The 27,869-nt window shown below is 35.0% G+C and overlaps 1 protein-coding gene across 10 annotated transcripts; it reads right to left on the bottom strand.

The window, feature by feature from the left end:
• Positions 1-1,776: 1,776 nt before the first annotated feature.
• On the bottom strand, positions 1,777-26,448 carry bnipl (BCL2 interacting protein like). Of its 10 annotated transcripts, none has more exons than XR_015510134.1 (12): positions 26,172-26,301; positions 16,824-16,904; positions 16,677-16,747; positions 15,243-15,494; positions 12,552-12,743; positions 12,381-12,483; positions 12,167-12,298; positions 7,598-7,684; positions 7,344-7,442; positions 4,904-5,826; positions 3,522-4,733; positions 1,777-2,274 (listed from the first exon to the last, which is right to left on the bottom strand). XR_015510134.1 is itself a non-coding variant. In XM_087284880.1 (10 exons), exons 2-10 carry the CDS (start codon positions 16,862-16,864, stop codon positions 5,802-5,804), a joined length of 1,002 nt encoding a protein of 333 aa, XP_087141006.1. In that variant the 5' UTR covers positions 16,865-16,904; positions 26,356-26,448; the 3' UTR covers positions 1,777-5,801.
• Between the last annotated feature and the right edge of the window lie 1,421 nt (positions 26,449-27,869).

The following is a 27,869-nucleotide window of genomic DNA, read 5'->3' as shown; positions in this document are numbered from 1 at the left end:
CAAAGCTTTCAATGAGATGTGAAAACTAATACTACACACAGGATATGTTTGAGGAGAAATGCTCTAAAATAAAACTGAAGAGCATCTTCGTGTTTGGTGGTAACTGTAGCAGAATAATTGGTTCTGCTCTATAGAATTATTAGAAAACAATGTACACCAAGATGTATGACCATGACTGAAAACACTTTTGATGACGTATGCTGAAAATGTTTATTCTGTTATGTCATGTCCACCATATGAAAATCTACATCGTAATAGTGTTGGAAAAGTAAATAGGTAGGCTATAGGCTATATTAAAAATGTATGTCTTAACTTGCAGCAATAATTGACTTCAGAAGTTGTCAAGCCATGTACTTTCAATGGTAGTAATACATAATAGCTAATGATAAATGAATGCAGATTATGACTGAGTGTTCTATTACTGTAAATCTAAGCAGGGCGTTTGGTGAGTTCCTTCACTCGGTGTTTTGTTTACTTTGCAATTCCCATTTTGACAAATATAAGCCTTGAATTTATGAGCGAAGAAATCAAAGTTGATCCTTAAAGTATGTTTTGACGTCATCTACTATAACACACGTTTGTAAAGCGGCTTGTGGAAAACTGAAAGATTGCGTAAGACACCAAAAAAACACAAACAATAGACCTTTGGCATGAAGATTACTCAAGTCTCACACCGGCATAGACCACAATGCCTTTTAATTTCCTTCTTTTAACAATAGCTTGGGAAAAAAAAGGTAAAACAGGCTATCATGGACTGACTGTGAGAAATTTGAAGGGAATGAAATAAAATGTATCCATAAAGGTTCATTAAAAAAAAAAAAAACAAGTAAAGGATATTTGATTATTATTCCCATGTTCTGTTTAGGTCTTCTTAAAATGAATCATGCCATTTGCAATCCAATTTTCAACTCCATCAGCTTCAGGTGAATTGCAATGTTATAGGTCAGCCATATTTGGTTTAGATAAAGTAAAAAGCGAGATTTTCATACCTTTTTAATCTTGTTTCTAGTTAAAAAATCAAGCTCTATTTTAATCAAGAAACATTTTCAAGAAAAATATAAATGATGGTCTCATTTTCAGGGTCAAAATTGTCAGTTATTCCTTTTAGAGCATGCAACGTGATCTTGTTTTTAGATTATTTTGCTCACACCGGCAGATTGCGTTGCTTGTTTTAAGGAAATACTTCATTATGACTGTCTTGTTTTCAGTAAACATAGAAAGAGCTTCTTGATTGAAAATTGTTTTAGCTAGAAACACTTTAAAAAATGCATGAAAATTCTTACTTTGCCACAAAAAAAAAAAATAAAATAAAATACTCTAATAAACTGTAAAACAGTGTTTTTGCTTGTTTTGAAAGATCTGACTCTGGGATTGTTTCAAAAAACATGACACCCTTTTTAAAAATGAAACATTTTTAGGATCCGTTACACAAACAAGCCACACATCTTTTAATTTCATCATTTTTCTGGCAACAAATCAATAACTGAATCTGACAAATCTTTCTTGAAGTGTATGAATCACCTACTAATCTAAAACATGAACCATTATTACTGCCTCATTTAGCTCTACACCAGGCACATCCAGTTACATCACCAATCTGTTATTTAACCTTCCAGCAGCTCTCTCGCTGTTCCTGTTTGTGACTTCAATGCATAAAGAAAAATGTTTCACCTCTCCGCTACCTCACTTCCTCACTCCAGAGCCGGTTTCCTGAAAGTCGATACAATATTTCCACAGCCTGTTTCTTAATAATAAATAACAGCACAACGCTGCAAGTGTTTCATAAAACCCTTTATTTCCTTAAATACCGAAGACAAGACATTCATGTAGTATGGCGTACGTGTGCAGTTTGAAAGCTCAGGTTGTTCAACAGTGGCCTTGTATAAATATTTGCACATAGGAACTCTATTAAATGAAAGCACATTCAATGGGCCACTTTACAGGCAGCAGCAGCATTCTTCTCTACTATATTCCGAGACCAGTTAAACATGTAACAGCTATATACAGAAATATACCAAACAACCTGACTCCTTACAGTAGTTTTACACACTCCTGGTTGTAATTACTTGCTTATTTTACATTAAACTTTGGTGAACTTGAAGCTTAAGTAAAGTGTATTTTACAGAACACACATATAAAGACAAGCTACATAAATTAGAAAAAGATCCAAAACCCCCAAAAAATTAGAATTTGATGAAAATGGCCAGATACACAACCTGACTAAAGTCTTGTCCTCGATCTCAGTTGTAGAAGCAACAATTAATAACTTGACTTCTAGTTGATCATTTGGAAAAGTGGCAGAAGGACTGCATCTTAATGATCTTAAATACTGCAGAAGACCTACTTGAACCTGCATGGACCCAAGATTCTCGCAGAATTCAGTCAAGTTTGGTGAAGGAAAAATCATGGTTTGGGGTTACATTCAGGATTTGGGGTGTGCAAGAGATCTGCAGAGTAGATGGCAACATCAACAGCCTGAGGTATCAAGACTTTTGTGCTGCTCATTACAGTACGAACCACAGGAGAGAGCAAATTCTTCAGCAGGATAGCGCTCCTCATACTTCAGCCTCCACATCCAAGTTCCTGAAAGCAAAGAAGGCCATGGTGCTCCAGAATTGGCCAGCCCTGTCACCAGGTATAAACATTATTGAGCATGTCTAAGGGTAAGATGGAGGAGGCATTGAAGATGAATCTAAAGAATCTTGATGAACTCTGGGAGTCCTGCATAAACGCTTTCTTTGCCATTCCAGAGGACTTTATTAATAAGTGATTTGAGTCATTACATAGATGTATAGATGCAGTCCTCCAAGCTCATGGGAGTCATACACAATATTAATTCTGTTTCCACTGCACCTTTATATTCTATACTGTACATTATTTCTGTTAACTGACAAGACTTTTGGCTAAGCAAAGTCAGACCTTATGGTCTTAATTAATCAAAAATCAAGACGATCAAATGGGGTATATGCCGAAGCATGCTAATAGGACTTTTAATTTGCCATTAACCTGGGTTAAGCGCTTCCGGCGAATTGAATGGCAATGCAAAATCCAGTGCGTTTAAGGTCTGTTTTCTTTAAAAATCAGTGATCTCCACTAGCTGAGTGATGCACTGCATTAAATTACATTCCCCTGCCATATCTATATAATATGAGCATTTATTTTACCCCAATATATTCAATGGAGCTTCTGTGTTAGCCTGCCGATTCTGACTGGTGCGTGCGAGTAAACGGCTTTTTGTCTCGTTTTACGCTTGAGCAACTAAATAAATGTTAAAGTTTATTTAACTGAATGTATTTTAATGACATTACAACATCGATGCTTAATAAGGAACCGTATAAAATGAGAAAAAGTTCACAATAACAGGTATATATACAGGCTCGGCATATACCCTATTCTATTTTGGTAAAATCAGCATAATCTAGAGGCTTTAGCCCTTTATATAAGCCACGTCTGATACCAAATGATCAACTAGAAGTCAAGTTATTATTTGTTGTTTGTAAAACTTAGATAGGCAACAAGACTTTAGTCAGGTAGTGTAGTAGTTTGAAAACTTGGTCACACTTTACAGTAAGGTTTCATTAGGTAAATCCTTAACTAATGTGAACTAATACAATGTTTAGTAATCAAAGTTCACCATTTTCTAATGCATTATTAACATCCAAATTCATGCTTGTTAGAATTAGTTAATGAACTGTGTAACAATGAACTAGGCATGGGACGATAACCGATTTCAAGTTTGGAAAAGTCAAGGTTTAAAAAGAATTTTCTGTAAAACTATTCCTAAGATACATGTTTTTTTATTCACTTTTTTGTTTTTTAGGACAGCAGTATCTGCAGCAGAAAAGATATCTGAAGATGTCATTTCACAATGTAAAGAAATCAGTGTTTTTTGGATTAATAAAGACGGCACAAGTTAATAACTCATTTGAATTATTTAGTCTGACATGTTTACTGCTCCAAATTATTTTAAAAGTTTTTAAAATAAAATCTTTTGAGTTTAAAAGGGAAACAAGTTTTTGTTTTTTACTCAGACATTTAAAAGAATATGTTTTAGAGCAGTCATTACAATACTGTGATATTTTTATCCAAGGTTATCATACTGTCAGAATCTTATACTGGCCCATGCCTACAATGAACAACTGTATAACTGTACAAGAACACCATTAAAGTCAGTTGAATGGTCTGTTGGAGTCAAAATGACACCTATCGAGGGATCAACAATGCTGTCTGTCTAGGGCAAATAGCCCTAGTCTACTCACGCTCATGCCATCAGGCAAGCATTAGTGAAGCCTAAGGATCAAATCAGCGCAGTTTCGTGAAAAGTTTCGTTTTTATCCAGTCATTAGAAGACTTAAATACGACCATATTTTAAATATTATTGAGTAGCTAGTATGTAATTTTAAATCAATAAATAGTTAAATTAGACTAAGATGTTAATATTATAACTAGAAAAGTAAAGGTCAGAGACAAACTTTATAGTGGCTTGAGAATGTATGCCAATAGCAGTTTTCATAATGGAAGTCAATGGAACAGTTGCTAGGGTGCCGTAAGTGGTTGCTAGAGTATGACTAGTAAGTTGAAAGGTCAGTGATTGGCAGATTGGAAGTCTGAGTTAAATGAGCCCAACCTTAAGTCTGTATGACAATCTGGCGCAAAGATATGAAGTCATAAAGTTTGGTTCAATGTTAAGTCAATGGGACTTTAAGATTTTCCAGATCAGTTTTCGGTAAACCGTAAGTCGGATCAGTTGGAAAAGATATAGAAACTCAAGTCAGTCCAGTTTGGAGGCTTGTAGTAAGTTTGGTGGTTGTAGTATGAACGATCTAGGAGGAGATGAATAAGAAATGAGTCTCAGAAGAAGAAGTTTATATAGTATAACAGTATGTTGGCTTTCTCAAGCCATCATGATTATAAAAGCAAACTCTGCAATAGTTATTAAAGTACTCATTTATTCCCTTCTGTGATTTAAAAAAAATTAGGTTACATTATAATTATAAAAAATAATAAAGGCTTATTTATTATGTTAGGTTTTATGGTGTTTGATGTTTAAGTTCTTGTTGGGTCTGACGCAACGTAATTTAGTTCTGCATTATAATTTATTGTGATGTTTTGAATTAATAATGAAAAAATAAAGCAAACTGAAATTGATTTTCTTGAACTAACATGAAGAAAACACTGTAATAAATGTAATGTTGATTGTTTAGTCATGTTAGTAAATGCATTAACTAATTAACCTTATTGTAAAGTGTTACCAAAACTTGAAACCAATAATGATTCATTTGGATTTTAAATGATTCAGCTTTTCATAAGAGTATACTTACAGTGACATTTACTAATAATTTAGTGCAAATGATTAAAAAAGAGCCATGAAACAACACAATATAACCTTATTTTAAATAATATATACCCTTAATCTGGGAACATTCACCGCAAGTTTTGTATATATTTAGTGAAAATGTGTGTTCAGCGTCTCATTCTTGAAGATCATATCTTTTAGGAAAGGTCAGGGCCGTATAATAAAGTCATTTTCTAAGTTCTGGGCAAACAGTGGAGGATTGTGTGTGTTTTTGTGCAACAGTTTAAAGGCTTGAGAGTTCTCCTGACACACACAGCTGCACACAGCTCTCTGAAGGACAACACTGGCTGTTTTGTATTTCCTCAAAGAGTGCTGTCTGTTAGGAAACTGTGTTTCTGTCATTTGCCCTAAAGCTTTGACCATTGACCTCAGGCTGTTCTGAATCCCACATGTATGTGACCTGTACAGTATAAACACCAGCGCTCTCGCTCCATCAGCAACACCTTCACCTGTTCAGCTGCGTATCATACCTGCACGACAACAATAGAAAACAAGGAATCAGATGCATGGGGAACTCTTTAAAGGGACAGTTCAGGAAAAAAGGGAACATTCTGACATCATTTACACAAAAGAAAATATGTTGAAGAAAGCTGGAAACCTGGAAGTCTTGACATCCATAGTATTTGTTTTTCAAGTCAATTACAGGTTTTCAGCATTCTTCAAATCATCTTCTTTTGTATTCAAAAGTGTAAAGAAACTCATAAATGTTTGAAACAAGAGGAGGGAGATTAAATGATGAGGTGATTTCCAATTTTGGGTGAACTATCTCTTTACGTAAATTATTTACAGAACAGTGTTATAACCAACTTTTATAACTGGCAAGCAATATAATAACCAATAATTAAACTGATATTGGCTTTATTCATATTTATTCTTATTCATTCATTCATTTTCTTTTTCATCTTAGTCCCTTTACTTATCTGGGTTCGCCACATAGGAATGAATTGCCAACTAATCCAGCATATGTTTTTCGCAGCAGATGCCCTTCCAGCTGCACTGGAAAACACCCATACACTCTCATTCACACTCATACACTACAGACAATTTAGCTTACCCAATTCACCTATAGCGCATGTCTTTGGACTTGTGGGAGACACTGGAGCACCCGGAGGAAACCCACACAAACACTGGGAGAACATGCAAACTCCACACAGAAATGCCAACTGGCGCAGCCGAGGCTTGAACCAGCGACCTTTTTGCTGTGAGGCGACATCGCTACCCACTGTGCCACCGCAGAACATAGCTGTATATAATATATATATTAAATGCTTTTGACCAGCAGGTGTTCTTAGAATTTGGTGTTTTGTACACTTTGAACCAGTAAATTATTTTGTGAAGCAATCGGTTCTGTTGTTTTGAGGTTTTGGAAAGCTTTGTTTCTCCCACACATTTTTTTACGAGGTTAAGAGATAACAGAAAATCATGGAAAGCCTAGTTGAGGGTGAGTAAAACATTTTCATTTTCAGTGAACCAACCTTTTTCCTTACTCACTCACATTCCTTTGGCTTATTAAATGCTTTATCAGGGGTTGCCACAGAGAAATGAACCTCCAATTACTCTGGCATATGTTATATGCAGCGGATGCTCTTCCAGTCACAACCCAGCACTGAGCGGACACTAAGTCGTAAATCCCCAGTGCATGGAAACATTCACACACTTCCATTCACATATTAAAGCCAATTTAGTTTCTCCAGTTCACCTACACCACATAGGGTCTGTAGCACCCTGAGGGAAAGCACAGGGAGAACCTGCAAACTTCACACAGAAATGACCCTACCAACCCTTAAATATCAAAACAACTGATTGCAAGTTTTAGTGAATGCAACCTTACAGTAAAGTGTTATTTTGAAATATTTCACCTCTATGAATTGAGATTTCAGTCACAGTTAAAGTCAGAATTATTAGCCCTCCTGAATTATTAGCTAATAATTTTGTCTTTAACTGCACATATATATATATAGTGTGTGATGGCGGTGTGGCCACTCACTCTCTGATGCAGTCTGGGATTTGCAGCTGCTCCACAGGAACAAACTCTGCCAGTTCCTGCAGGCTGTGGATGAAGCGCATCTTCCTGCTGAACTTCTCACTGCCACAGAGAGATAGAGAGAGAGAGAAAGAGAGAGAGAGACAGAGAATGTGAACTTCAAAAAGCCTTCATAACAAAAAAAACAACAAAAATGTTCAGTCAATCAGCACAGTGTCGACCAAGTAACATCAAAAAAACAAGAGATTTGTGCTGACCTGATGAAGGGTTTGATGACAGTGATGAGCGCTCTAACATACCAGGCCGGATGAACCACAAACAGCCCTTTCAGATCTTTTCTTAACCTGTAGAGGATTCACAGAAAGCTAAATCAGTCTGAAGCATCACATGCACACAACAACATTTAGTTTCAGATATCTGGTTTGGAGTCAGCTTCTCTGGATTGATGATGACACACAAGAGCAATCGCTGACTGGCACAGCACCACCCTGACCCGTTTGAAGCCATGAGGGCGTTGAATCATGGGACACGGACAGACTTGGAGTTGAAGAAGATTTGTTTAAACACTTCCTAGTCAAAAATGCTTTATAGTTTTTTTAAGGAATGGTAATGCTTAAAGACATTACACTTAATGCTATACAAAAGATCAGATTGAGTGTGTAGTGTTAATATCATCACAATAATACTCTTAATAATATCATGAGTTAATAAAACTATCATCTTTAAACATTTAGGAATGATCCCCAATACATCTTATGCTAATATGTAAACAAAAATGACACAAGCTGACATCTCAAAATCTCTCAAACTCACTTAATAAATAAATATTTTGATTGATTTTGATTTCATTTTTTGATTTATTTATTTTGACTTTTTTTTTTTCTTCTAATAAAATTAAAATTAAAGTGCCTTAGTGCAATCTCAAGGTTTCAGAGCAGTCTGTGTGTTTCTATGAACATTATGCTGAAAGAAATCTGAAAGAGCGGATTTCAGGGGTTTTCCTGTAGATTGAGCGACATTCACACAGACTTCTGTCAGTTATTTCTCCTCTTTGCTTCAGTGAAGTCATGCCTGACACTGTTTGTTTGTGTTGTTGTCTGTTGCTGTCTGTAGAGTCAGCAGTGTATGACTGTCTGCGGAGGAAACTTCACTGCATGACGCAATGGAGAAAACAGGAATGACAAATCAGGCCTTTCAAGAGCATCCCGCACTCCTTCAGTTCCACATTTCCTAAACCGATCTCACATGATAAGCTGACCTTGAATTCCCCGAGCGCACAAACACTTTTATGAGAATGGCCTTCACCTCAATTTGAGAAGGAGACACTTCCGTTTAATATGATTTTCCATTGGTTCCTCAATCATAATAGTAATAATAATATTAATAATAATAATAATAATAATAATAAAACTTTTAAGATCCCGATCACTGCCGAATTTGTTTTGGAGTAATGGTAATAATGACTACATTTGCTATCCTTTACACATTTGAAAATGTCTACATAAACACACTGTGATTTACATTTTTTAAAGATAACTTTTACGTCTATTACAGCCACGTTGGCCTTGGAGAGTTATGATAAACCTCAAGAAACTAATTCCCATTGAAGTATGCAATCTATAACTGTCTAAATATAGCAAGAACAACAGAAAAACATGACAGCTGAGAGCAGGTCAGAGGTTATCTGAGGAATGTCTGATAACACGGCACTCTATGAACAAGTCCGCAACATTCCTATCGTATTTCATATGAGGGGCATTAAGAAAGAGAGTAGAGGTGGTGCTCATGTCCAAAAGGAACTAAAGATAAGGGAGAGCAACACAGAGCTTAAACACAGACGCCCTCTTCTGGAACTGATGGAAATTTACACTGCAGACACTGCTGTGTGTGTTATTATAAAAACACCATTATTACGACATATTCTTCATTCATTTTCCATCGGCTTAATCACTATATTAATCAGGGGTCACCACAGTGGAATGAACTGTCAACTTATCCAGCATATGTTTTACACAGCGGATGCCATTTCAGCTGCAACCCAGTACTAGGAAACATCCATACACACTCATTCACACACATACATTGTGGCCTATTTAGTTTATTCAATTCTCCTGTACCGCATGTTTTTGGACTATGGGGGAAACCAGAGCACCCGGAGCAATTGACCCAGCTAGGAATCGAACCAGCGACCTTCTTGCTGTGAGGTGACAGTGCTAACCACTGAGCCACTGTGTGTGACATATTATTAGTTTAAAACCACAGTTTTCTCTTTGAACTTAATTAGTTCAAAACTGACTAGATTTTACACGTGTATTGATTGCTATTTTGAACTCTCTCAAAAAAGCCTGAAAATAATGAAATATATAACATTTAAATTAGTGCTGGGCAAAAACTTGTCTCATTAAAGATGCATCAAGTAACATCTCATCCGATATAAAAGTTTGTTTTGACATAATTAAAGTGTGAGTGTGTACTACTGCGTATATTTATTATGTATTTATTAATACATACATGCATGCAAATATTTGAGAAAATGTTTAATTATATTTAGATATAAAATATGTATGTATATTATACTAATTATATATTATTCTGAATTGTTTTGTATAATTTTGTTTCTATGCATGCGTGTGTATAACATATACATAATTAATATATTTAATACACACATCTTTTATTTTGTATGTGATTAATCACGATTAATCTTTGCCCAGGACTGATTTAAATATTTTGTTTCTATATATATAACCATAAACTTTTTAATTGTTGTTTTTATTGTTTATTTGAATTGTGTTTTTGTTTCGTTATTGATTTAATTTGGTTGTGCTGTTCACAATGCTTCATGGGATTGTAGTCATTTCCCTCAATGAAGCAGTTAAGAACAATCTTTTGTCTAACTTTCATATACTTCATTGCATCATATCAAAGTTTGTGATATTATTAATCTTGCAGCTAACAACACTTTCACAAAGTTTAATTGAGTTCAGTTTCATTTATTCATCCATTTTCCTTAGACTTAGCCCCTTATTTATCAGGGGTTGTCCTTCCTGCTGCAACCCAGTACTGGGAAAAACCATTACACTCTCACACTCAGTCACACACATACACTATGGCCAATTTAGTTAATTTATTTAACTATACTGCATGTCTTTGGACTGTGGGGGAAACCGGAGCACGTGGAGGATACCCACGCGAAACATGCAAACTCCACATGGAAATGCCAACTGGCTTGAACCGGTGACCTTCTTGCTGTGAGGTGACAGTGCTACCCACTGAGCCACTGTGCCACCCTGAGCTTAGTTTAGTAACATTAAATCAAATTAAATATATAAATTAAATGATTACTGTAATAATTATTATTTATAAATTAAGTTAAATATTATATAAAAACTGAATTAGTGCAGCTACAAAAGTACTACAGCAGTGGTAACAACAGCAAAAAGCTGTTTAAAACAAAATAAATGATTAAAATAAATAATAAAATCAAATAAAATTCTACAGGCTGTCTCAAAAGTAATTCCAAAAGCACAGCATGTAATTTTCACCACTAGAGGGCACAAATAAAAATGTAGTTAATGTAAATGTAAATGTAAATGTAAATGTAATGTAAAATGTAGAGAAGTCAGTGACAGAATGTGGAATCATGCACTTCAAAACTTTCTCCACTAATCATTTCTGTTGACCACAACATGAAGAAATTTAATACTGACCAATATTATCACTATTTGGGCGGGCACGGTGGCTCAGTAGAAAGCATTTTCACCTCACAGCTAGAGGGTCGCTGGATAAAGTCCCGGCTGGGTCAGTTGGCATTTCTGTGTAGAGTTTGCATGTTCTCCATGTGTTTGCGTGGGTTTCCTCCAAGTGCTCCAATTTCCCCCAAAGTCCAAAGACATGCGCTATAGGTGAATTGGATTAACTAAATTGGTCATAGTGTATGAAGGGACGGACTGGGCTAAAATACAGCCCTGGCACAGTAGCCACACCAGCCCACATTATCACATCGACAAAGCCCCACCAACGGACACACACATTCACTACTTATATTGGTGTACAGATGGGGCAATTATATAAGCAGTACCATATATAATAGATATTTAAACATTTAATGTATGTGACTGGAGCAAAGTTAATTTTATGCTTTTGGCAGCGTCTGTTTTTAGAGCCCTTATTTGCTTTCTCTGAGCTTTTTGGCACTATCTCTGACAATTAGCACTTATTTTGTTTTGACATTCTTGCCAGATTCTAATTACGTCCGCATAACCTCAGATTGGGTCGGTCCATCTCAAAACCAGCCAGCCGTCATGGTTTAGGCCAAGTGCTTAACATTTAATATTATTATTATTACTATTATCATCATCATCATCATCATCATCATATTCACATTTTGCAAGAGATAAAATCTGCCTGCATGTAAAAACAATACATATATAAAAAAAAAAAACTGAACGGCCCACATTTAAAAAATGGTCCGGCCCTTCTGCCATTTGCCAGAATTGTCAGATGGCCAATCCGCCCTTCTGTATGAGTGTGTGTGTTTGTGAAGGTGTTTCCCAGTACTGGGTAGTAACCAGAAGGACATCCGCTGCCTAAAACATATACCGGAATAGTTGGTGGTTCATTCCGCTGTGGTGACCCCTGAAAAATAAGGGACTGAGCCAAATTAAAACTAATGAATAGCACTAAATAAAAATAGACATCAGATCCAAGAGAATAAAATCTCACCATGGATATTTTGCATTTCCCAGATATGTTTGTTTATCATTGTCTTTGAGCATGAAACTGTTAATAGGCTCATAAATCCCATAACCTTTAGTACGACTCACCTTCTGTCAATGGACATGTAACACTGTCGCAGCCACTTAATGCCAGGCATCTTATTGCGAGGAGCCATTCCACACAGATACACCAAAATGTAATTCTCAGACACCATCAAGTCCAGTGTGCCAATGATGTACCTAAACCCAAAGAAACCATAAATAAGCATTTACCCAAAAATGAACAATCTCCAATTAATATCTGCAGAGAAACCCATTTTACCTGAACAGGTTGTCCATCACATACTCATAGTGTTCTGTTGTGTTTTCTGGAAGGTAGCAGGAGGTAAACATGATGATGGCCGTCGATCCGTCTCCATAGTACCCTACAAAAGATGGTCAAGTTTAGTGTGTAATTCTCCGCAATTTAAGCTAAATTTAAGCTAAAACTCACCTCCGTGTGAGAGTACTTGGAGGTATGGCTCCAAAACACTCATGTTGACTTGATAGTCTTGTCCGCCAATATGGAAATGCCTCCATCGTCGGCCATAATCGTCTACTTGATCCAACTCCAAGTGTCCCATCTCTGCGTGCTCTAATAAACTGGGTTTTCTGATCGATGCTTTACCCATGCGTGGAAGATCATCTGCAATGGCCACAGTAAGGCAGCGATTCAATGGTTTCCTCAAGGAAATTATAAATATTTTGAGCAATAGGCAATTGATCAAAATAAATGATCCAATAGCCTAGTGCAGGGGTGTTCAAACTCAGTCCTGGAGGGCCGCTGTCCTGCAGATTTTAGCTCCAACTTGCCTCAACAGTCAACATACCTCCAAGAATATTTATAGAAAGCCTAGTAAGAGCTTTATTAGCCAGCCCAGGTGTGTCTGATTGGGGTTGAAACTAAACTTTGCAGGAAACCGACCCTCTAGGACCAAGTTTGGATATCCCTGGCCTAGTGGTTAAGTGCGCCGACATATTGCACCATGGTGCTCACAGTGATCTGAGTTTTATTCCCGGCTCGAGTTCTTTTGCTAACCCTTTCCCTCTCTCTGCTCCCAAATATTTCCTGTCAATTCTCTGCTCTATTCTATCCATTAAAGGTTAAAACAACCTAAAATAACAATAAATTAATAAATAAATGATCTTAAAGTCTGCATGAACTGGAAGCTGGGATAATTTTTTTCTCCGTATTGTGAAACAGGTCCTAGAGAAATGGAATGTAAATGAGAAAACAGTGGGCGTGGCTTGTTTGTTCTACTGCGAGCTGATTGGATGCAGCAAAATAGGCATTTCATTCAGAAATATCAGGAAAGGAAAGATCTCTCAGACATATTCTGCACTATTAGACTATTACAACTCTTCATTGGGATCACTTGAAAATGTGTGGCGAAGAGATTTGGAATACAATTTTATTGAGGATCAGTGGGAGATTGCATCTGACCTCACTTTATTTGAACAAAACATACTGCAATGTACCATCCAGGTGTCAGATGTAAAACCTATTCAGGATCAATCATGCATAGTTTTCACAGCCACTGCTTTGCAAACTCCAACACACAAGACTATACCTCTTTGGTACGTAATTGAATAAGACACTTGATTGGCATCATTTCCTAATCTGACAAAAAATGCATTTTGACCTACTGGAACCAACAACAGCCTCCAAAATTTGAACTATTCATACAACTCTTGAATGAAACAATGCAATTGAAATGATGTACATACTACCTAAGAATCAAAGGGAATGTCTTTCAAATAATATAGATGCCTCTAATGAACCTCTGACTCTCTGACCACCTCTGATGTATTTTCATAATAGGTTTTTAAACAATCACAGCAGAACTTTATTCATTTATTAGGATTTTTGTATTCTCTATTGTTTTATGACTTTTGTTACCACTCTTGTGTTTATTGCTATCCTTGTTTGAAATGTCCTTTTTTGTTTTGTTTGTATGCTCATTAAAACCAATAAGCAAGAAATAGTAAATAAAAAGAAATTCACAGAAAAGGGTTTCAGGAGAGTTTTACAACCTAACAGACACCGCCTCCTCACCATCTCTGTTTGTTGTCAAAACTGACAGTTGGAGGGGCGTGGCTAATTATCCATGGCCAATACATCAGACAAACATAGGTCCCTATCATAAACCCTGTGCAATAAGGCGCAAGATGCTTTTGCCGCAATTTGTTGCTATTTTCAGACCAGTGCAACCTAATTTTCATGTTTTGCAACACAATGTTTAAATAGCAAATCCAATTCAGTTTATTTATGACAATTTGCTTTTGTATAATTTTATTATTATTATTAGCAGTATTATATATTTTATGCATATTTATATTTGTTTTAATAAAAACAAGTTTAGATTTGTTCACCTGTCAGGTTTTTGAGATTTATGCATCACCATATGGGGCATAAGAATAAGACATGTGTTTGGATATATCTTTTTTGACCACACTTCGTTATTATTGTTCATTTATTAGTTTGCTGGAAATTAGAACTGAATTTAACACTTAACAAACAAAATTAAATATGTATGCTAAAGGGTGTCTTCAGTGGATAGTGAACAACACTTTTTCCTTATTCACGAAAGTAAAGGAGTAAAGAGTAAAGAGACTGAGAAAGTAAAGAGGCTGAATGGAGGAGACTCATTCTTTATCCTCGTGCTGCAGATGGTCTGTTTAACGGTTTTCCCGCTAGTGAAGCACTCAGTTTTTCCTCTTACAAAGTCTGCCATGTAAATAGCAACTGACTCTTAAAGGGAATGGGACGTGAGACTCTGACTGGTTTAATGCACGTTATTTTCAAAACACACCCATAACTCATTAAGAGAATAAGCACAACCCTGTTAGACCATACGACAGGGCACAGAGCGTAGTTTTCCGTCCTTAAAATAGCAAAAGTGGATTCACACATGCACTTAATGCCTTTGCATCGTGCGCTTTAGATATCGCGCCTAGATCATCAAAATAGAGCCTCTAATCTGAGAATTTAACTAAAAACAAACAGGAGGATTTCAAGTTTAGATTACAAGGGCAAAATATATTTTTTCTTATTGACATGCACTTGAATTGTTCACCACAAAACTAGCAATGTGTGCAAACAAAATCAATATGGTTAGTTTTTAATTAATTTGTACTTTAATACCTTCCCATTCCAAGTCATGCATGCTTTCTGGAAAGTTGTAGGACTCGCTATCTGAGGGCGTTTCTAAGGCCTCCAGGTTAATGTCCATGTCTAGGTCGTCATCAGGAGACGGTGAAAGGGCAGAAGCTTCAAACTCATCCGATTTCAGGCTTCGGTCAGTAGAGGTTTTATCCAGTGTTAGACTCAGAGTCGGTGCCACTAGTCGCTTCTTTCTGACTGTATTACCCGTAAGGGCCAGGCTGGTGGGAGGGACTAGAGAAAAAGAAGAAATGAAATGTATTTACTGTATATGGGTTGTTATATGTTGAATTGTAAATACAGTATATGTTGAAATGGGGCTTGAAGCATCAAAACAAATGATGGTATAAAAGCTTTAATTTTTTTTTTGCCTTGAGAAATAGTTATGCTTATTATAATGCATTTTACTATGATTTACAGAAGAAGTCTAGTATTATATAAAGTCACTTTTGTATATTTATTTTGCGGTGACACCGAAATACGATGACTGTTCAAAATCGCATATTTTCATACTTTATAATACGATAAAAACAGTGTGCAAACCAAGTAGTATGTCCGAATTCATAGTATTCTAAAATTAGTATGCAAGAAGTACCCGGATGACTTACTACTTCCGGTGAGATTCTAAAGTGTGTATCCCATGTAGTTATGCTATCCCATGATGCCCCATGAGAGAATTCAGGAATGAGAGTAAAGTGATGCAACTGACGCGGGTAGGTCACGTGATCATGACAAAATGACGAATGTAGTACATCTGAGTTCCAATCATACTGCTCACATTCATACTGTATAGAACGTACTTTTCTAATGGTTAAGTAGTATATTTAAATTTAAATGCCGTACCTACTAAGTAGTAGGCGATTTCGAACGCAGCCAATGTCTCTTCCCAAAAGTTTGTAGTCAGTAAGTTTTGAAAGATTTCTCTTTGGATAAAAGAGTCTGTTAACTGATTAATTGTAAATGAGAAAGTAATAAATAATGTTCTTCGGTAAGGACATTAAACTAACTAAAAGTGAAAATAAATAAATAATTTAAAAAATCTTTTATAATTGAAATTAATGCTGTTGTTTGTTCTTTAAATAATCTTGAAAAAATCCTTAACTCAAAATTTTACTTGACAACAGGCCAGGATAACAAATGTTTTATATTGTTGTAATTGAAAAACTCCTCTGAAGTTAAAACATCTGTATTGTGTTGTCTAAAAATAGTTCTGAATAAATCTGAATAAAAAATAAATCTGTAAGTCTGAAAAGCTTTTTGTTAGTTTACGCAAAAAACATTAAAAAATTGTAATTTTGAGGAATATCATCAGCAGTTTTACAATTTAAAACTAAATTTCTGGATATGTAAATAGACTGACTGATATATAGATAATTAGATATTTTGACCAGTAATTAAATGGAGAAATGTGCTTACCAGGCTTTTTCCCCTCTGCTCCAGCACTTTCCTCTTCATCACCAGGACTATGTGTGTCCTCTGGAAGTGGTCTACCAAAATAACAATATTTAATCTCATTAGTACTGACTGACTGATTAGGTGAATGCATTTGTTAGCTCAGAATACCTTGGAAACTCCTCATCCTGCCATTCCTCCCGGAGTTCCATATCAGGGATGAAGTCTGATGTCCTGCTGTTTTCAGTGTGCCTGTGAGAATAAATAAAATAAATGTAAATCTCACATTTTCATATTAATTATTAGGAATTAATTTCCAGCCAGGACAACTTTTCAATATTTTGCAAACAAAATTAAATTTTTTTTGTTCTAATTATACAACAGGTCACAACAAGATTAGTGTATGGAACATTTTAGAACTAGACATTTTCAAATTTTGCAATTGAATTGTTGAAAAAGACTGACTTAGCCTTTGAAATTCTATTTTTATGACTGATAATATTTGCACTCAAGTCTATCGTTTTTACCTCATGCAATGATTTTGGCAGCAAAATAAAACATTCAAAAGCATTATTTTTCTTTGCTAACCCCATTTACATTTAAATTGCAATTTATTTGTAAAATAAATCAGATTAGTTACTACGATTATTAGCATCAACCCACTAGTTGCACTGGTTCTGGGAGTATTTTTCACATATTTAAAAAAAAATAAAAATAAATAAAATACATTTATTTATATAGTTAGTTTTTTAGTTTATTATGTAGAATTATTGCAAATTTAGATAGATAGATAGATAGATAGATAGATAGATAGATAGATAGATAGATAGATAGATAGATAGATAGATAGATAGATAGATAGATAGATAGATAGATAGATAGATAGATAGATAGATAGATAGATAGATAGATAGATAGATAGATAGATAGATAGATAGATAGATATTGTGGTAAACTGCACATAGAAACAGGGTTGTGCAAACCTGAAACCTCGCTAACGCCCAGCACATCGATCTTACCTGGACATATGTAAATAATGACAATGTAAACATACTGAACTCACCTTTTTTTACAAAACAAGTACGTCCAAAAAACTATCCGCTTCTTCGTTTACCAAAAGAATAAGTATTGCTTGAGTACATTACAACTTAAACTAAGCTGTTATTTGGTTAAACAGGCAACTGATGTATAACTTCGTTATAAACCTGTACTACGACAAGGGCGACTCTACCTCAGCAGAGCAAAGCACCTTCATACCATACACAGAGTTCAGCCAATCACAGTGCGCCTCACATGATGACGCATCCTCCGCACCTGAGAGAGCTTGTTCAACGCCCCGCCCACAACACTGCTGATGTACACGGCCAGTGTCAGCAGAAAAACAAAACAAAACAAAACATTTCTGTGCAGGATTAGCTTCATCGGCGTCAATAAAACATTATTAACAAGTCAGTTTAGCTTCCGGTAAAACTACCATCCTTCTCATTAGTTTAGTCATCAGATTAGAGCTCAATAGTAAACTGAGCCTACATAAAAGCTAGAAAACTCAAGTCTAATCTCTGTTAATCTTTTTGGTGGTGATCACAGGACTTTTCGTAAGAATGATTGATTTTTTCAGTTGTAATAAGGTAGCCTATTCAAGTAGAAACATATTTAACATTTTTGTGTGTTACATCTCTTATTTAGTAATGTAAGTCCATTGTTGGACTCTGTATTGCCTTCAGATCTACCTCATTTTATTTTATTTTAGTGAGATGTGCAGGATACTGATGTTGATCCAGAGTGACACGAGTCAGCAAAAGAGTGAGCATTACACATTTTCTGATATCTATGATGTAAATCTTTTGTTCCAGCACACTGAACTGAGATCTAATGGAATTGTCGAGGTTTAAAAAAACAAACCGATTGCGAGGATTTAAGCTTTGTGACCTTTTTCTGTACTCTGCTATATTTATCATTACAAGATGAGAAAACTGTGGTCATTAATAAATGTAAATCTTCAGCAACAATTTTCAGGTAGGCTCTGGCATGTAAATTATGCTGCAAATGTGCTCAAAGTTGTACCAAGAAAACATTCCCTCACCATTACATCTGCATTGTGAACCACTGAAGGCAGGATGAATCCATACTTTTGTTCATGGCAAATTTAGATCTGAACCTTCTAATAACGCAACATAAACCAATACTCATAAGACCAAGCTATTACTTTAAATATTAAATTGTCCAATTTTGGCAAGCCCATGTAAACTAGCTTCAGAGCCTTGTTTTAGCTGATAGGAGTGCCAATGACATTCTCTTCTTCTGCTGCTGTAGCTCATTTGTTTTAAGGTTGGACATGGATGTGTTGTGTGTTCACAGATGCTCCTCTGCGTTAGACTGCTAGTTTGAATCACAGTTGTCTTTTTATCAGCTTAAATTACTCTGCCTTTCTCTGACCTCTGTTATATTTTACTCACAGAACTTCTGCTTATTGCGTATTTTCTCTTTGTCAAACCATTAACTGTAAACCCTGGAGATAATTATTTGTAGATCCCAGTAGATCAGCAGTTTCTGAAATACATTCAATGTCACTTAAAATGCTAGTTCACCCAAAATGACAATTCTGTTATAAATTACTCACCAACCGTCATGCTGTTCCAATCACCTGAGAAATTTAATTCATCTTCAGAACACTAATTAAGACATTTTAGATAAAAACCCAGAGCTCCCTCATCCTAGACAGCAAAGGTCCCGAGATATTTAAAGTCCAGGAAATCATTTCATGTGACTGTAATTAGAAAAAAAAACAACTGTAAATATGACTTTGTTCATCTATATCTTCTCTCCCACATCAGGTTGTCAGTGTGTCTGTTTACTATGGACAATATGATGTATTGCTATTATTGTCAGCAGCGCAACACACACGTGTCTTACTGCCAGTAGTAAATGCACACCCTGATCTGGTGGAAGATATTAGTGAACAGAGTCGTTTTAAAGTTTTTTTTTTTTTTTTGGAGCTTTATATGATTACAGGTGAAACACTGTGAAGTGATGTGATGTGGAACGATTTTTGTTCCTGTCCTGGCCTATGAACATCTCTGGGCTATATTTGCAGGATGAGAGAGCTCTCTCATTTCATCTAAAATATCTTAATTTGTGTTCTGAAGATGAACAAAGGTCTCAGGGGATCTGAATGACATGAAGGTGAGAAAATGAATAACAAAATTTTCATTTGTGTGAACTAACCTACCTACTAAACTAACCTACTGAACTAAACTAAACTAACCTACTGAATATCCATTCAGATCTTTCTAGAGCACATCCCTAATGCACTGAGCTTCTGCCATGTGATTGGCTGATTAGATGTTTGTAATGAACAGTTGAACAGTGGCAGGTGACTGTACATCAGGGGTGTCCAAGTCCTGTCCTGTATAGCCACAGCCTTGCACAATTTAGCTTCGACCATAACTAAACACACCTGCACAAACTAATTAAGTCTTTCAAGCTTGTTTGAAACTTAAAGGCAGGGTTGGAACTACTGTAAAATCTTCAGGGCTGTGGCTAAAAATTTGCAATTTTCCAATTTTGTGATTCACTTTCAATTTTGTGATTCATATTTTTATTTTTCCCTGTTTATTTATGCTTTTGGATTGCATTATAGGACATTGATCTTACTTTCAACAACTTTTAACCTTGAAAATTTTGAAAAAGTGGCTTTTATTTAGATTTTTAAGTTTAAAATTATATATTCCCTGGGATGGTGTCACGGTAAAAACTTGTAATAAACCGCCAGTACATTTTCTGTTGATTTATTTTTCTCTATATTATTTATTATACATCATGTAATTTCAAACTACTAAAATGTCAATAAAAGTCACTTTATTAAACTGTAGAGTTGAATTGTCAACATCAAAAGTCGACAGAGCAGAGATAAAGGTGCTTTAGTGCAATTCACAACTGTAAATAAATGGAAAACTTTTCTGACTTACAAAATACGGAAACTGTTAGTTAACAGATATTTTTACAGTGTAGAAGGGATACATATGCAGCAGAAGTTAAAGTTTACATTATTGATTAAATTACCCATTAGTTGTACGTTATCAATGTGTAATCCCACCCCAACCCTACCCCTCACAGCAATGTAAAAACAGTAATTATAACACAAATTTGTATTAATTTACCCAGTAAATTGTATTTTATTAATATCTACCTCCTACAGTGATGTAAAAACAGTAATTATAATGAAAAATTATTATATTATTTTTTTAAATTACCCATTAAATTGTATTTTATTAATGCCTACCCCTACTCTAAACCCAACCCTATCCTAATGTAAAAACAGTAATTGTTGTACAGTAATTGTATTGTATTGTATTGTATTGTATTGTATTAACCCTCCTGTCATGCTCAACTCCAGCTCAACCCCTTACTTTAGTGTTCCTGGTCAAAATCGACCTGTTCATTTTCTTTGCTTTTAAATTAGCACAAAACAACATTCTTTAGCTGTGAACAATGTCACAAAGTAGTGTTTAACATGAATTTATAGAGTTAGACATAAAATAAGTGCAGTGGAAAGATTTGGGGTGGTATACAGTATATGGGGATGTTTTCTGTCTGAGGAGTGAATATAATCTGGATAGATACCCATTCATTTCCTAAGGCAGTAAATTTTGATAACACTCAAAATGTAATAAGAGAGGCGATTATTGCTTTTATATGTTCAAATGCATACAGTTGAAATCAGAAGTTTACATACACTCTAAAAAAAAGAACATAACCATTTAAAAAATGTCTGATGGTAAATCATACTAAACATTTAATATCTTAGGTTCGTTAGGATTACCTAAATCATTTACATTTGCTAAATGCCAGAATAATGAGAGTTTTTTTTTTGTTGAAAATTTTTAAAATAATTTCTGGACAGTTTAAAGTTTACATACATTTCCTAGTTGTTGTTGTTTTTTAGCTTTGCTAACTGTATAACCTTTGTCAAATGTTTTGGGAATACTTCCACAAGCTTCTCACTATAGTTTGAAGGAATTTTGGCCCTTTCCTCCTGACAGAATTGATGTAACTGAGTCAGATTTGTAGGCTGTTTTGCTCGCACAAGCTTTTTCAACTCTGTCCACAAATTTTCTATAGGATTGAGATCAGGGCTTTGTGATGGCCACACATTTTAACTAATTTGGCAGTATGCTTAGGGTCATGGTCTGTTTGGAAGACCCATTTGTGGCCAAGTTTTAATTTCCTGGCTGATGTCTTGAGTGCTTCAGTATTTCTACACAATGTTCTTTCTTCATGATGCCATCTATGCTGTGAAGTGGACCAGTCCCTCCTGCAGCAAAACAGCCCCACAACATGACGCTGCCGCCCCCATACTTCACAGTTGAGGTGGTGTTCCAAAGCTTGTAAGCTTTCCCCTTTGTCCTTCAAATGTAACACTGGTCATTATGGCCAAACAGTTTAAACTTAGTTCCATCAGAACACAGGAAATTTCTCCAAAAATGTGTCTTTTTCTCAGTGTAATTTAGCAAATTGTAATCTGGCTTTTTTTTGTGATTCTGGCTTGTTGATTTCCCCATTTGTCACACAAGAAAGCAGTGTGTTTGAGGTTTTCCTTAAATACTGTTCTACAGTTGTGCCTCCAATTAACTCAAATGTTGTCAATTAGCCAATCAGAAACTTCTAAATCCTTGAAATCATCATCTGAGCTTTTTCAGGGGCATAATAAAATTACTGTATGTAAACTTGACCTTCAAGAAAAGCTATAAGTTTCTCAAAAACTGTAGTATAGAGAATATCATAAGGCCTTGAGGCAATCAGATGTAAAGCACAATATTCAAGACTGTTTGAAGCCGAAAACGACTGGAAGGTTAACTTATGGCTCCAGCTGTAACCCTTCTAGAATATATCGTGGCCTTCCAGAGATCCGGCTCCAATAGATGAATACTTCTGACTACCATAGTGTTGTGTGTATGTATATATCTATATCTATATCTATATCTATATATATATATATATATATATATATATATATATATATATATATATATTAGGGATGTAACGGTATCAGAATTTCATGGTACGGTAATACCTCGGTATGAATGTCACGGTACGGTATTTATTGAATCATTTACAGGAAAAACAAAACTAATGAAAATACTCCAAAAAAGTGCCAAAAGTGTCAATGACATACAAATTAGCCATCTATCTGTAAGCTTTGAAACAGGAACTTCAACTTTTCAATTTTAATAACAAAAAATTATTAAACCATGTAAAAAAAAAATAAAGTTTCAATTTAGTATTGTTGAAAACTCATCACATTCAACATTTAATCACTCACTCACTCATTTAGATAGAGATGGATTTAAAGGAAAATTATCATATAAATATAATCTGGTAAAAGCTGGTATCTCTGGGCATTTACAATGTCCCCTGCAACAGAAAAAACCCCTCTCATTTGGGACTGAGGTTTCTGGGACAGAGATATGACTTGGCCCATGTTGACAGCAGTGGGTAACGTTGTGCATTGTCTTTCCCCCACTTGAGAGGACAAACCATGAGTGAGATAGAGGTCTCTTTGCGGTACAAGTCAATGTCTGCATCAATCTGAACAGTGTGCTGTGTTTCTGCAGTCCCCATAACTTTTATTAGTAGTATTCCCCAACTTGCAGGCACGTGCACACTTAGGGCTCAACCTGTGCAGTGCACATGCTCTTTTTAGTCTTGGATAGAAAGTGCCCTTCCAAAATGATCAAAAGTGCCCCTGCGACGCAACACACCCTCTGTCCCGACCTTCAGTAGGCGTGCGACAACACCTCTCTTGAGTATGCGCGCTCAACCCCCCGAAAACCGAAATGCTTCCACACATCCGATTTAAAACCCGCTTTAGTTTCGATCATTTCCAGCTCTTTTTCATTCCCGCTTCTAGCAGCACACTCCATTTCCGCATTACTGGATCTGTAGCGACAACAGACCGCAAAGGATGATGGCCACGCCTGGGCTGATGGGAATTGCAGTTTCCGCTACCCACCGTTCGCTTCATTCGCCTGAGCAAATTTTCTCAGAAGACCTATAGTTTTATCGAGTCATGCGACTACGCTAATATATATTACATATATATATATGTGTGTGTGTGTGTGTGTGTGTGTGTGTGTGTGTATAATTTATTTATTTAATTTTTTTAGGAATACTGAACAAATCAGTTCCCATGTGTACAGACCATGTCAAACATACAGCAAACCCAAACATCAAATTGGCTCCTGTCTCCACCCTCTTCACGTCAGTACCATCCAGTTTGTGGTAATTACACGTGGCATAAATGACCAGAAAATCGAGTTTTGTTTTCAGCTGATTCCGGGCAGGTGATGCTGTCAGCAACATGACTGCTACTACCTGTTTCTGTCTGTACTATCAGGCTCATTCAGACCTCCATGCCATTGTTTTCACTTCAAACCTGTGACCTTTATGCAAACACTATACACTATTGTCCAGCAAGATTGCTCACAGATTATAAATCATTTCAGGACTGTGCTGAAACACAAGAGGCATGCTGACGCAATATGATAATATTGTATGGCATTAATTGACACATTATGTCAATGCAGCATCAAAACACTCACCTGAAGAAGTGTTGTCATTACCGAGACAGTATCTGATATGTTTATTAAGACATATGTAGGGCATTTTGAGGACACAATGTGCCAGACAACATGATATCTCCATTGGAAAACATAAAGGTGTGGACTGTTTCAGCAATTGTTCTTGATGCAACTCTTGGAAGATTTAGTAATGTGGAAAGCCTTGTCCTGGCATGTCATCTGCTCTTTCTGTAATTTACTGCATTAAGGATTTATTCGATTTAAGTCAGATCGCACATAAACACTGAGGGTTTTATGACACTAAGTTTCTTGCATTCTCTTCTTGTCGGGACATGAACTTGGAATTTGGTATGGAAATTAACAAGTCAAAAGAGCCATTCTGTGGATTATGGCAGTGGTTTTATTGGAGAAAAGCTTCGTACAGTCTCCATTTACACTCTTAGATAGCTAAAAATAAATGACAATAATAAAGAGCTTTTGAAGTGGTGCCTTTGGAAATAAGATTTTAAGGATGGGAGTAAAATTTATTTCCCCTTAAAACATTATGAATACTTACTAAGGTACAGTTTTCAGAGAGTTTGTGCTAAACCTGTGAAATGTATTTTGTTGTAAAGTTGTGTCATGTTTTTACACCTATACAAATGTTTTTTTGTGTGGATAAAAACATATATATCGAGACATATATCGAAAACATATATATTTAAAAAGAATTCAATATTCCTATTATTACTTTTAAAAACATTTTGTAAAACCACTATAATGCAATATTTATTATTAATATTTATTATTATTATTATTTATTAACTATAACTATAAAATTGCACATATATGCACACGTATATATATATATATATGTATATGTATGTATATGTATGTGTGTGTATATATATATATATATATATATATATATATATATATATGTATATATATATATATATATATATATATATATATATATATATATATATGTATGTATGTATGTATGTATATATGTGTGTGTGTGTGAGTGTATACATACATATATATATATATACATACATTATATACACACACATATACATATATATATATATATATATATATATATATATATATATATATATATATATATATATATATATATATATATATATTTAACAGCGTGAAACATTCTTATAAATACCTATAAAACGAATCAGAAATTTATGATTATTTTTTTTATTAATTATTGCAATTTCTATAAGAATTTACTATTCGTATCAACATTGAAACCCTTATCATAAATACATTTTTCCATTTACATTACCCTTTTTAGTTCTTAACAGCTCTAAAACCCTTGACATTGAAAACAATCTGAAGCATTTGTGTAAGCTCATGACACCTCTGAAAACTTCATTATTATATAGCATTCTAACATTTTTCTATTTCTATTATCATTTTAGTGCATAATAACAGTTGCGAAATCCCTATTGTTGTAAAGTTTTCAAGCTTTTCCATTTAAATGAACTTTTTTGTTGTTGTTTATCTCATAACAGCTATAAATCCTTTATTGTAAAATCTGGTCATTTTTATTCATGTGTATTTGCATTTTCAGCAGCTGTGAAATCATTATTGTCTGTCAGAGTACAGCATGTGAGTGTTGATAACTTTGTGGTTATCAGCCCTCAAATATGAGCCAAGAAGATTGACAAAAGTGCAGGAAATCAGTTCAACGGCAACTTCCTTTTTTTTTAAATCCTCTTTCTAAACAAACAGACACAGAAGTGGCAGAAGGGTTTCTCTCATGTCCAACACCACGACCAGACTTTACAATTCATACATTAGTCTCTGATTCAACCAGCGCATTTAAGGTTCATACAGTACGAGCTCTTATAATCTAAAAGATGACAAAGCTGTCAGTTTAACTTTAACACTCCATATGTGAGCATGTTAATGTTACAGTGCTAAACTTTTGACTTACCCATTTTGCATGTATGCTTCCCTCTGGTCTGAGTAAGTCCCCATGGCAGAAAGTGTGTGAATCAGACAAGCATTAATTGAAGTGAAGCGCTGACCATGACCTGAGCTGTTTCACTGGCAGACTCTTCTCTTGCGTGTTGTGTGTGTGTGTGTGTGTGTGTGTGTGTGTTTGTTAGGGAACTCACCCTGACTGTCACGACAGGTTTTTCAACATTTCTGACTTCTGCTGACTGAATTGTCTTTCTCCCATTGGCTCGGTGGCTTGCAGCACTTCTGCTCCCCCACAGGGAAGGCTGGGAAGGTGGAGGAAGATGACACACAAAAAAACAAAACACTTCATGGTCCTAATACCCTGGAGGTTACACCACTCTTTTTGTGATTTATTTTTTGATTAGGAATTGAAGGTGTCTTCATCAAATTAGATTTACAAAAAAGTGAACATAGAAAACATACGAAATGTCTAAATATTATAAATAACTTTTGTGGAGAGTCAAAAATATGAGAGAAATAACATTCTGTTGTTATTCAAGAAAAAAGGCTTATTTACATCAAATAAAAGATTTATTCTGTGTTATGGAGAAAAACATGGATTTTCTGGATCTTTTAGATGTGGGCTTGAGTGAAATGTTTTATTCCATAAAAGCTCTGGCAAAATTTCATTCAACTTTCTAATACAAATGTTGTCATTTAAGGCTTTTATTTTTTAAAGAAAACTGAACAAATCTGTTGAGATAAACAAACATTTGCATATGTTGTGATTAAAAACCATGGCTTTATTAAATATTACTAAATAACAATTTATTAATTTTATTAATTGTTTATTAAATATTATTGTTATTTTTTTTGTTAAGAAAAAATATCAGTAGTTTGCGGAACTTTTTTTTTTTACTCAATTTAGTTCACTTGCATACATTTATAAAAGACGAATTCAAAATGAACACAAATGTGATAACTACACTGTAAAACCAAAAAAGTTTAGGTAGCAACCATTTGAGGAAACCGACTGCAACAAACTATTTATTTAAGTTAAAAAAAACTAATCCTCATGAGTACTGTGAACTTAATATATTTAAGTAGAAGAAGCAATTTGAGCACAAAACCCGATAAATGAAGAGAACTCAAACCAACTAGTACCACAAGTACTGTCAAACTCAATAAGTTAAGGCAACTCAAACTGTTTGAGGAAACTGATTGCTGCAAACCATTCGAGTTAAAAACTAATCTATACGAGTACTGTGAACTTGCCCCATTTAAGTTGAAGTAATGAAATATTTAATTAACTCATTACTTTCAACTCTGAGGTTAGAACTCTTTTTAAATGAGTAGAATTAACTAAAAGGTCAATTTTAAGTTAACTACACTCATTTCATTTGATAACGTTGACTGTTGGGTTTTACAGTGTATAATCACAAATCCAGAAAAACTGATTAATTTCTGTCATAAATGTGACAGAAGTCTAAAAAATTATCAAACAACTTTTTTTAAAAAATTTGATCGATTAAAAATGTCACTTTTTGTTTGATTTAAAGGACATTGACATTTGTTTTGTGGCTGCATCCAATTAGATTTACAAAAAGTGATTTTAGGTACACAGAAAACGAACATCTTTTGTGAAAATGCCAAAACATGGGTGAAAGTGTTCTGTTGTTATTCAAAGAAACAGACTTGTTTACATCAAATGAAAGATTTTTTTTCCGTG

This window comes from Danio rerio, chromosome 16, assembly GCF_052040795.2.
Source record: "Danio rerio strain M-AB ecotype USA chromosome 16, GRCz13ab, whole genome shotgun sequence".
NCBI classification, from domain to species: Eukaryota; Metazoa; Chordata; class Actinopteri; order Cypriniformes; family Danionidae; genus Danio; species Danio rerio.
The sequence above is the reverse complement of the archived record's forward strand: the minus strand, read 5'-3'. Positions and strand labels throughout refer to the sequence as shown.